Raw genomic sequence first — 12,085 nt, 5'->3', positions numbered from 1 at the left:
GGGAAAGCCAGGCAGACAGTAATGGGAGAGGGTGGGGAGAGATTGGGGTACAAGCAGTGGGGAAAGCCAGTCCAAAAGAAATAAAGGCCAAGTCCTAGGCTGCCACAACTGCCTTTCCTCCTCACAATGGAAGAGAGAGGAGGTGGGGGTTCAGCTGAAATCCTCTCCTGAGGGGCTCTGAGGGCTACTGGGGACCATGCTTTCCAAGTGTGCTCTTGCTCAGGCTTCTGGACCACCCTTCCCAGAATGCCCTGCTGCTGCACATATGGTGCCATGTGTCTCGACTACACCCTGGTGGCATCTTTAGCTGCAGAAAAACCCGACCACACCATGAAATCCAATTAAATGGCCGTTTTTTGCTGCACAAATTGATCCCTTCCTTCCATCATTTCCTTCCTTGGCTGCAATCTGCTGCCTTCCTGAGGAATATTCCTCTTGGAACGAGGTGGTCAGAGGCCCATCAACAGTCATGGAGTCACTTGTGTCTTTAAAATCCAGTTTCCAAAGGCTCCCGGGTGTCCCTGGGCTTGAACGAGGGCAAGGAGCTCCTTTCTGGCAGCTTCTTCCTCTCCAACGCTTCCCTGGGTCCACTGTCAAGGGTGCTCTGGGATCCTCTGACAATTTACTCCCTGATCATCTCAGGGGAGATGCAGCCGATACACCAGAAGGGTCCTGACTGAATGCACCTGGGGAGGTTCAATGGCTGGGTGCTGAGAGGGCATCTTTCAGTAAGCACAAAGAACCTAAGAGTAAAGGGTCAAAGGCAGACAGCTGCCTCCCCACCCCCACGCTGCTGATACCACAGGCTGCCAGATGAACAGGGGTCAGCGGCCGGAGGAAGGAGGCTGCTGCCCTTCCCTTCATGCTCCTGGGGAGATGATGGATATGCCGACCACCCTCTCCATCAAGACTCCTCATAAACCCAGAACTAGGGCAGAATGACCAGGGCTTTCCCCCGAGGCACTGGAATCAGGAGGGCATTTATCAGCAGGGCAGAAATAACTGAGTTATTACATGGTTCATTTCCTCCCCTTGGAGTTCACACCTTGGAGACCTGGAGCCTTCAGGGAACTAAAGATCTCCACCCTTGGGGGTCCTGTTTCTAGGGCTCTGGTCTCCTTCCTGTAGGGGGGGACGTGTTTGTCCTGGGGGGATCATCCCTACTTCCAAATGAAACTGAATTAGTCTTTAATTAGTCTTGATATGTGGGCCCACTTCTTGCTGTTTTCCCTGGACCATGAAAATTCCTCATTATAGCTCTGGCTTCACAGTAAGTGAGGGTTCCCTGTCCTGCTCAGGGGAATGGAGATGAAGCAATGGTCAGACCAATGGCTTTGGGAGTGCTCGCCATAAATCCATCATCATAGGTAACATTTACACCTAGGGAGAACTTTAAAGTTTATACAGTCTAACAACCCTGGGAAACTGGTACTACTCTTATCCCCATTTTACAGGTGAGGAAGTTGAGTCAGGCAGAGGTGAGGGCCACACAGTTGGTATCTGAGTCTGGATTTGAACTTCCTGCCTCCAGGTCCAGCACCCAATCATTGCACCACCTAGCTGGATCACAAACTGAGAGTGGAGGGCACCAAAGAGGCCACCTAGGGCCACCCCTCCCATTTCAGGGATGAGGAAACTGAGGCCCAAACAGATCAAAGTTATCCATCAAGGTCACCTAGGTCATCAGTGGCAGAGCCAGGATTCAGACTCAGGTAAGCCAACTCCCAATTCAGAGCCCTATCTATTACACCAGGCACCTCATGCTGGGACTCATTAATGAACCATGGGAAGACCCTACCTAACACAGCCCTTGGCACACAGTAATCACTTGAAAATATCTTCCTTCCTTCTCTCATTCCTTACTTTTTTTCCTTCTCTCCTTCCTCATTTTTCCTTTCTCTTTCCTTCTTTCTCCCCTCTTTCCTTCCTCTTTTATTTTTCTCCTTTCTTCCTCCTTCCTTTCTTCCTTCATTTTCTTTTTTATCTTTCCCATCCTTCTTCTTTCTTTCCTTTCCTCCTTCTCTTTTCCTTTCTTCCTCCTTTCCTTCACTTTCTTTTCTTTCCCTTCTTTCCCTCCCTCCCTTCTGCCTTCCTTCTTTCCTTCCTTTCCTTCCTTTTCCTTTCTCCCTTTTTCCTTCCCTCCCTCCCTCATTCTTCCTTCCTTCACTTTCTTTTATATCCTTCCTTCCTTCCTTCCTTCCTTCCTTCCTTCCTTCCTTCCTTCCTTCCTTCCTTCCTTCCTTCCTTCCTTCCTTCCTTCCTTCCTTCCTTTCCTCCCTCCTTCCTTTCTTCTTTCCACTCAATAACACCTTATTCTCAAGCAGCGACAATAAGAGAAGAGAATAAGCAGCAGTGGAGATGATGGGAGAGTGGGGATGGAAGAGTGTGCATGTGTACATGCGTGTGTGTGTGTGCATGTGTGTGTGTGTGTATGTGAGTGTGAGTCTGGTTTGGATGAGAGTGGAGGGCAGGAAGCCCCGTGAAGTCCAGAGAGAGGTTGGGGCCATTCTGGGAAGGGGCTGATGGCTCTCCATGAGGCAATGGGGAGGCACCACAGTTTAGAGTCTGGCAGTGCTGGGCCCCAGCTACACGGCAGGACAGGCCCCTTTGGCAGCTGGACTGACCAGAGCAGGGAGCCTGACAAGAGCCCAGGTGAAAGGTGATGGCGTGGCCATGTAAACAGAGAGAAGGGAGCAGGTGGGAGGGAGGAGGCAGACATAGACAGGCCTGCAAGGAATAAGCAGCTGAGTATCACCCCAAGGTTGTGAAAGTTGGTGACATGAGGAAGAGGAGGGCTGAGAAGCAGGAGAGAAATCTGAAAAGGGGGTGGCTCTGGGGCAAAGGGCATCAGTTCTGATGTGCCCAACTGGAACAGACGGTGTGAGAGAGCAGACAGAGCCTTGGCCTTAGCGTCCAAAAGACACGGGGGAGGGGTGGGGTGGCTCAAGCTGCCTCTCTTGCTGACTGTATGAACCCCAGGCCAAATCCCTTACTCTCTCAGTCTTCTGGGCCCTCTTGAAGATGCTTAGTGGCAGTGAGAACGGCAATCTGCCTTGGTGGAGGGAAGTTCCTCACCTGGGAGTTCCCCAACCCATTGAAAACCCAGGTCTCATCCCTGAGTCACATGAGGCTCTGTTCCTCCCCATTCACAGCAATGAGGGCCAAACCTTTGGAAGTCTTCTCCCTTCTTGCCTCCAAAGACCAAAGTCCTCCTCTAAAGCCTGTCCTTCCTGGCTCAGTTTCAAAACGAATTGGCAGATCTTGCCCCCCTTCCACCGCCATCACTCTTATGGCTTCTTTCCTTCTCAAATTCCCTCTTCTCCCCTTGCCCTTGGTGGCTTTTGTCTAATCTTATACAAATTCCTAAAAGCTGGTAGTAGCAGGGTGTGTGCTTGTCCACTGGCCGCACAAGCTGTACACACAATGTTAGAAATAGCAGTCCCTAGTCCAGCAAAGGGTAGCACAGTAGACAGACTAGAAGGCCTGGATTCAAGTCCCGCCTCAGACACTTAATACTGTACGGGCCATGAGGCCATCGTTTAACATGTCAGTCTTCTCAACCATAAAATGAAGATAAAACCACCTGAATTGGTACCTCCCAGGTTGTTGGGAGGATCAAATGCAATCCTCTCTCTGACTGAGCCTGCTTCAGAAGAAGCTGCTATCAAACACGTGAATGAACAAAAGAAGGAACGGAGGGATGAACAGTGCCTCATGAAGTCACGCTCTCCCAGTCTCTGCTATTGATGTCCGGTATTAGCATTTACCCCAGAGCTGGACCATCTGGCATCGAATGAGGCCCGGAGATCTACCAAGAATGAAGCTGCACTTGAGGCTACACTACAGGCTGGTCTTCCAGCGTGCCACGTGCCTCTCTGATCTAAAGCCTCCCTACCCTAATCCTTGAGAGGTAGCAAAGCTTAATTTTCCAAAAGTAAAGTCCCCCAGCCCAGAGCCTGCCCTGCCTCAGATGTTTCCCATTTCCTAGATTCTATCTCTTCCTGATGTTCCTTTGGTGGTGCCATGATTTAGTTGGGAGCACTCCTTGGATCTTCATATCTCAAAGTCATGAGCCCTGGAGAGGGCAGCGTTTGCCCCCTTGGGGCACGTGCCAAGATAAGAGTCGCTGATTTCATGGGAGGACTCAGACCCCTGGCATCAGTGAGATGAGAACCTCATTGAAAGGCCTGTAAAAAAAACAGCCTGGGCTTCGACCCATCGGTCCCTGAGACAGTTTGTATTTCAAGCACAGAGTGCTAGGTCTTTGGGGCTGGGGCTTATTGCTCCCAGGCAGGAGAAGACAAAACAGACAGTGAAGACGCATCACCTAGGGTTTGCAATCGTGTGTTTAGCCGCTGTATGAAATGCCCATCTAACACAGATATATAAGACCACCAGAGAAGCAGAAGGGGCACATGCTTATTCTTCAAGTGAAAGAGAGTCATCTCATACAATAGCAGTTTGGTACTATGGAAAGTATATGAGCTGGAACCCAGGTTCAAGTCCTACCTGTGACACTCACTCCCTGTGTGACCTCAAACAAGCCAATTCGTGTCTTTGGGCCTTTGCTTACTCATTTCTAAGACCATACATTTTCAAAGTCACAAATTGAACTCTTCTCCCATAGTCCTTGGGCATCTCACAGCCTGATTCCAGGGTTCTAACCTGCAGCAGTTAAACCAGGGTAGGGCTATTTTTAAGTAGCTTCTACAGAACCACAGCTCCAAATAGCTGCTGTCCAGGGTCCCACCTTACACTCCTCTCCTCACAGGGCCCATTGTCCTGGGACCTGAGCTTGAAAAATGTTCTTCCTGGGAGCAGCTAGCTGTTAGCAAGCCCCGAGTGCAGCAAGCTGCCCAGGGCATGGGGGAAAGAATGCGGTCTGACCCCTGCCAACATTCACATGGCTATACATCTAGAACTGTGCCTACCCGAAGCAAGAAGGAGCTTTCTAATAGCAAAGGACACTGGAGAGATGCCAAGATATCTTTCCTTTTCCCTTTTTCCCTTCCCTTTGTAGAGTATCACTCAAAATTTGACCATTCTACCCAATATCTCTCTCATTTTAGTTGTTCATTTTTAAATTAAATTTTGTTTTTTAATAAAAAATCCATTTTCTCTACTTCTTACTGAAAAAAAGAAAAACAAAATCCTGCAACAATATACATAGTTAAGTAAAACAAACTTCCACATTTACCCAAGATCTCTCCACCCATTCCCCAAATGTCAGAGAACGACATCAGTTTCAGAAGATGACTTTTGGCAGAATTTCCTTTTGGAAGAAGCCAAGCCCTGGATGATAGGGCCATGGGCACTTTTGTTGATTGTTCTCTGACAGCAGGTGCAGGCAAAGACAATGCTTGTGGCTGTGCCGTGTCTCTCAGCCAGTGGTGAGCAAGGGGCGTCTTTAAAGCAGAAGGCCTCCCCTGCAGGACAAGGCCACAGGCCCCGAAGGGACGGTCAGGATCACTTAGCTGGTTCTTGCTCCCAATGTGGTGTTCTTTTTGAGGAGGAATCATGGCACGTTAAACATTTAAGTGGGCAACATGACTGCGGAGTTAGGAGACTCTCGAACACAGTTCCCCTCCAAGGAGAGAGGTTGTTCTGGTGGAGTTCTTAGACATTCCAAGCTATGAAAGGCTTTGAGGTTACAGTATGAACTGCAAAGGGTGAGAAGCAGGTTCTGTTCACTTTTCAAACAGGATACTAACAATGCTGTGTATTCAGGACTACCAAAATTCAAAGTAAACTATGTTGTAAATAATGTTTGACATGTGAAGCTTTGTGTAAAGCATAGTCACTGACCTGGTCCAATCTCAGTGCATCAGAAAGTGAGTTGAATAAGAAGACCTGAGTTTGAATCCTGTCTTCATCTTTTACTCCTTAGCAGTCAAGAGAATTTCTTGAGAGCCAGGTCTGGAGTTCAAATCTGGCCTTGGATGTGCACTCACTGTGTGACCCTGGGCAAGTCACTTAATCTGTCTCAGTTTCCTCATCTATAAAATGGGGATAATAATAGTGCCTACCTCCCAAGGTAGTTGGAACGATTAAATGAGATAATCATCATACAGTACTTGGCACATAGTATGCAATATTAAACATTAGTAATTACTTATCCCCCATCTTAGTCACCTAGTGTTCAGGCCAACCTCCAAGCCTCCCAGCGCCATAGTTCTAGGAGAGTCATGGGGCTAGAAGAGGTCAAGCTTGGAACGTTACCTACGTTCTCCTCTAACTTCCTAGAATCTGCTTCTTGAGGTTTGAGAGTCATGGAGAGGCAAAACAGTGCAGTGGAAAGATGAGGAGAGGACTGGATTTGGAAATCTGAGGACCTGAGTTCGAGTCCCACCTCTGTCACTTGTGTGACATGGGAAGATTTCCTGGGATCTCAGTTTCATCATCTGTTAAATGAGGAGGTGGGACTAGGTGACTTCTAAGGCCCCTACCAGGGGAAGGTCTCTGAGCCGATCATCTCTACCTTCAGTGAAAAAAAGAGAATTCCTAGACTGAGAGGGCAGTCACAAGATGGTAGGCATGTGCAGTAAAGGCTCATGAAGCCCCTGAACAAAGCAAGTAACTTTTAAATTGAGGAATTTGTGTTTTCTTTTCTGCCTGGGCTTGCAGAAGATTATTTCCTCTTGGAACAAAGGAATATTGGCATATTCGTTATATTTTTGGATGGGAAGGCTGTGCACTACTTCCCAAGTCGGTCCAAAAAGAACTGTCTAAATGTGCAAGGGGCCCTCTTGGGAGGTGGAGCGGGGAGGGTTCCCCTTACTGGACTGAACAGCTCAGATGAGATGCCGGATGTAAAGTGCTTTACAAACCTGAAAACGTTCCCTTAAATGTGGGTAACTTTTTAATATCCTTCAGTCCACCCTCCCTTATTTTGTAGATGAAGAATCTGAATATCAGAAAGCAGAAGTCACTTGTCCAGAGTCACACGGGCAATAAATAGTGGGCTAAGATCCAAATCCTTGGCTTCCAAATCCTAGACTCTTTCCATAGACCGGCCTACCTCCCCTTTGTTAAGAGAGCTGCCTCAGCACCAGATGCCCCAGGTCTGGAATAGCTTTCCTTCTCATTTTTATTTCCTGGAATCCCTAAGTTCCTTCAAAGACAACCTTAAGTTCTACTTCTCCATGAGACCTGCCTTGATTCCCCTGGATGTTAGTTCTTCCCCACGCCTGAAATAACTTTGTGTTCATTTTATAAAAATAGAGGAGGAGGAATTGTTTTCTACTTGATTTTTAATGGGAAACACACCGGTGGGGGCTCATCAGCTCTAGCCCAAACTAAAAAGTGTGAGTGTGACTGGTAGGGAGTAAAAACTCAGGAGTGCCCCATATACCTTTTGCACCTGTGTGTATGCTGTCCTCCTTCCCCACCCCCACTTTCCTTCTCTCCTGCCCCCACCCCAGTAGCATGTAAGCTATAAACTCCTTGAAGGCAGGGACTTTTCTTTTTTGTCTTTTTATGTCCAGTGAGTAGCACAGTGCTGTCCCAGAGGAGACACGTCATGATGCTTCCAGCACTGAACTAAGGAAGGGTAAATCTGAACACAGCACCTGCCACCACCCTCCAGGTACTGCTTGCAATTTGGTTGGAATACTCTGGTGTACCGAAGGAAGCAGGTGTCCAGGGGAACATGATACAGGGTTTGTGGGATGACAATGTAAGAGTCAATTCTGTCTCTACATGAGTGGTTTTTACTGCAGTCCCACCCCCTACCCATGGTCCTTCAGAGGTGCGTCTCTCCTACATGTGAGTCTTACCGTGGTGTACTTCCCCAGCTGGCAGAGAGATGGGAAGGTTTCCTGGTGAGCTTTCCGAATCTTTTCAGTGAGATCATCCAATTCCGCTGTCATTTCATAGCTTTCTGTGAATTCTTGCTTCGAAGGTTCTTTCTTCTTTTTATTTTTATCATTTCTGACAGCTAGAAAGAAGAAAGGAGGGAGTTCAGGCATTACCCACTGGACTATGGCATGGGGCAATACAGGTCTAGTCCCCACAAACTTCCTTCACACTTGTTTCCATTCCCGGGCATTTTTAGCAAGCGAGAGGGCTGCACCCATGCTTTTTCCTGGGAAAAGTCATTTGGCATTCAAGTTGTCATAGGAAGAAAAGTTATTGTGTGGATACACCTGTACAGATCTGTAGGTAACAGTGGAATCACCCAGAATTCAGCCCCATTCCAGTTACTGCTGAAGAGCTTTCCATTCAGAAGGCCTCGTTCTAGGAGGAGGGACACAAGTGTCAGATACAGCTAGAGTATTTCCATTCCTAATTAGGGACAGTCAAAGAAAATGTAATTTCACCAGCTTTTCTTCTCTCTTGGAGAGACCTGCTCTCCCTCCCCAGGGCCTTGTGGCTTTCTAGTTAGAAGCACTCGGCTTAGTTCTATCATGAATGTGTTATTACAAGCATGGGGAAAACTGATTGTGAGATACCCGTGGAATATTTCAGTCGGGAGTTGGCTGCCTTGAGATGATCCAATTACCTGTTAAACAGGTATCAGTCTTCCCAAAAATATATGCTGGTTAGAATTACAAACAAGGAACTTACTTTCAGCATGTCCTCCTGGAGGAAGTCGGCTAAAACTAGGGATGTGTGTGGTTTCAGAAGGTGATGGAGGTCAAGGGAGTCCGAGGGGGTTGGCGGGTAGAGAGGGCCAGCCTGGCAAGGAGACCTGCATTTATGCTCTTCCCCTGCCTCAAAGTAGACCTAGGGCTCAAATCCTGCCATTGATGAGAGTTGTGTGACCCTGGACAATCTCTCTCACTGAGGTTCAGGGAGCTAGGTAGCCCAATAAATAGAACACTGGACTGAAGTCAGGTAGGACTGGGCTTGCATCCAGCCTTGGACTCTTACTAGCTGTGTGACTTTGGGCAAATCACTTAACCCTGTTTGCCTCAGTTTCCTTATCCGTAACATGGGGATAATAATAGCACTTCCCTAGAAGGGCCATTGTGAGGATAAAATAAGACTGAGTTTTCAGTCCACTAAAATGCCCTGATCATCTTCAGACAAACTGCTCTCTAACCTTGGTCCCCCATCTTACACTTAGGAAACTGGCTATTTGAACCTCAGTGTCAGAATTTACATTTCTCCTTACTAAATTTTACCTTGTTACAGTAATGACTGGCTAGATGTCTAATGTTCTTTTTGGATCCAGTATCCATCACCCAGAATATTAGTTGTCTCTCCTGACTTGGGGTCACATGAAAATCTGATGAATATGTTGCCTATACCTTTATTGCTAGTCACTGATAAAAACATGAAGCAGAAGCATTGTGCCAAATACAGATCCCTGGGGCCCTCCACTGGACACTGGCTGCCATGCTGACATTGAGCCATTAGCAGCACCTCTTTGAGCCCAGTCAACCAACCAGGTCAGAATTCATCCAACTGTACTTTTGTCCCTTCCCCTCTCTCTCTCCATCTTCCTCCCAAGAACAGCACTTTATCAGAAGCCTTGTTAAAACCCAAATCAATAATATCCATAGCATCCCCTTAAACTGCTAGCTTAATGATGCCATCCAAGAGTGCAGTGAGGTTAGTTCAGGCATGGGGAGCCTACAGCCTTGAGTCCACACGTGGCCCTCAAGGTCCTCAAGTGCGGCCCGTTGACCAAATCCACACTTCACAGAACAAATCCCTTTCATAAAAGCATTTGTTCTGTAAAACTTGGACTCAGTCAAAAGCCTGCACCCGAGGACCTAGAAGGCCCCATGTGGCTTCAAGGCCACAGGCCCCTACCCAGGCCAGTTTGATCTGGCCGGTTCCATGGGAAGTCTTTGTCATCACTGCTTCTCACACTGGTCTTGAGGAAAAACCAAGAAAAAACCCATGTCTTCTGATTCCAAATCCAGCTTTCTTACAAAGGCCTTATACTTCTATCTGATCTTAGAGCAGGGTTTAGAAGCATTCTCAGGGACCAGTCTGGTTGCTTATAACCAGCACTGGGATCTCTCCCCAACCATCGCCACCCTCAGTAAAACACATTCTCATCATGACTGTTACCCTCCTCAGAATATTGCATAAACATCCACACAAGGACTGTAATTTGTCACACAAGAGGCACTGCCCACTGCTGGGCTCATTAGCTTGGAGCTGCTCGTGGCACAGACATGTTATGTGTGCCAGGCTTACCAAGGGCTGCCAAGTATCACCAGATACAAAGAAAAGATTCACACTGGGACCCTGTGGCCAGGTGGCTCCAAAGGTCTCTTCTGCTTTCCTCGGTTTTCTTCTGATGTCCTGGCTTCTCAGATGGACTCATGGAAAGGGTCTGCTGGCCCAGGACCAATGGTGCAGAAGGGGGTTATTGGAGCAAGAGGCAGAGCAATTCTAATATTGGGCATGGAGTGGGCAGACAATCCACTCGCCCACACAAAAGTGATAAGACATAGGTTTATTGACCTCTGGGGGACTCCACACTTCTTATATTCTTTTTTTTTAAGGTAGGGAAGGAATAGTATCCTTGAGATTAGGCCTACTAGCTCTGAAAACTGCTTAGAGATCTAGGCTCAAGACCATTTCTAGGACATGGCAAGGGGGTGGGACAGGGAGTATGGGCCTGTGGGCTGGTGCTAAAAAGTCAAGGATAGGGTGTTGAGACACACTACACAGCCTCTCAGTCTTAACATCCTACCATCACCAAGGCAAAGCAGACACACTGGCTCCCACCCCTTCCACAACTGTCTGCTTCTCTCCTATATGCCATTAAAGTCTACTCAATTTAAAAAGGATTTAATTCAGTGCCATATATGCGTGTATGTGTGAGACACAATGAAATACACACACATACACACATATATATACATATATATGTGTTATATATGATGCGGGCACATTTGTATCACATCTATCTATACCTCTCTCTTTACATATATATGTACATGTATGTGTGTATATGTATATATCCCTATGCTAGGCAACTAGAGAAACAAATAAAAAATTAAGCAATCCCTTCCCTCAAAGTGCCTACCACCTACTCCAGAGATACAACATCTCTCAGGCCATATGTCCAGTCCTCACGTTCAGGTCTGACTTTTCTACTTCAAGATTGTCGCTAAAGGTTATTTAAATTGATTTGTCCTGGTATGCAAATGGTGGGCAACCCAGGAGGTGATTTTTCTCATATATCACCCTAGAATGACCACACTGTGGTGATAACCCAATAAGGTTGGTCCTTACAGATACAATGCTGCCCCCCAGTTTATAGGTGAGGCTCAGAAGTTAGGTTACTTGTACATAATTACCCAAAGAGTAAGTGTTGAAGCTATGATTCAAGCCAGGTAGCCAGACACCAGGTCTTCCCTTGTCCTCCTTCCACTCAATCACTTGTTTGGCTCTTTGGGAATTTGACCACAGTGTGAGAACGATGCTAAGTAATAGTACTGATGAGAAGTGGCAAGGCATGCCGGACTCTGAGGATAGGCCTCAGAGTCAGAAAGACCTGATGTAAAGTCCTGATATGTAATAAATTCTTGTTGGCTGACTCCACAAAGTGGAGAATACTGAGTTGGGAGTGAGAAGACCTACATTTAAATCCATATTCTGCCCCTGATACCCAGGATGAGATTGTGCAAATCACTTCTCTGCTCATTGGGAAAATGAGGGGTTTGAACAAAATGACGCTAAAAGGCTTCTTCTAATTCCAAACTGTTCCCCAATGCAGCCTTCCAAAAGACGCACAATTTAATCAATCAGATGTTTAAATTTTTGCAGCTTCAGAAACGTTGAGAAGTGGGATGAAGAAAAGCTGGGGAGGGGGAATGTTGGTCCTGATTTCCCCTGGTCACAATTATTTCAATTGTCCCCTGTGACTTAGCACTCCCTATCATTATGCATTCCTGATGTGGAAGTAACAATCTAATAGAAGGAGGGAGAGAAAAAGAGGAAGAGAGAAAGGCAGGGACAGAGAAGGAAGGAGAGAAAGGAGAGAGAGAGAAGGAAGGAGAGAAAGGAGGGAGAGAGAAGGAAGGAGGGGGACAGTGAGGGAGAGGGAAAAAGGGAGGAAGGAAGAGAGAGAGGAGAGAGAGAGAGAGAGAGAGAGAGAGAGAGAGAGAGAGAGAGAGAG

General features: G+C 47.1%; 1 protein-coding gene across 10 annotated transcripts in view; it reads right to left on the bottom strand.

Moving 5' to 3' along the window:
* Positions 1-12,085, bottom strand: part of RARB (retinoic acid receptor beta) — an 802,273-nt gene that overhangs the window by 22,276 nt on the left and 767,912 nt on the right. For all 10 annotated transcript variants that reach the window (XM_069088506.1, XM_069088508.1, XM_069088509.1 and 7 more), the window contains one exon: positions 7,776-7,936. In XM_069088506.1, coding sequence (XP_068944607.1) covers positions 7,776-7,936 — 161 coding nt within the window. The remainder of the gene's footprint in view (positions 1-7,775; positions 7,937-12,085) is intronic.

Source organism: Petaurus breviceps, unplaced genomic scaffold, assembly GCF_028583685.1.
Source record: "Petaurus breviceps papuanus isolate PSGF00001 unplaced genomic scaffold, PetGlider_PUasm1.0 185, whole genome shotgun sequence".
NCBI lineage: Eukaryota > Metazoa > Chordata > Mammalia > Diprotodontia > Petauridae > Petaurus > Petaurus breviceps.
This window is presented reverse-complemented; position numbering and strand designations above follow the sequence as displayed.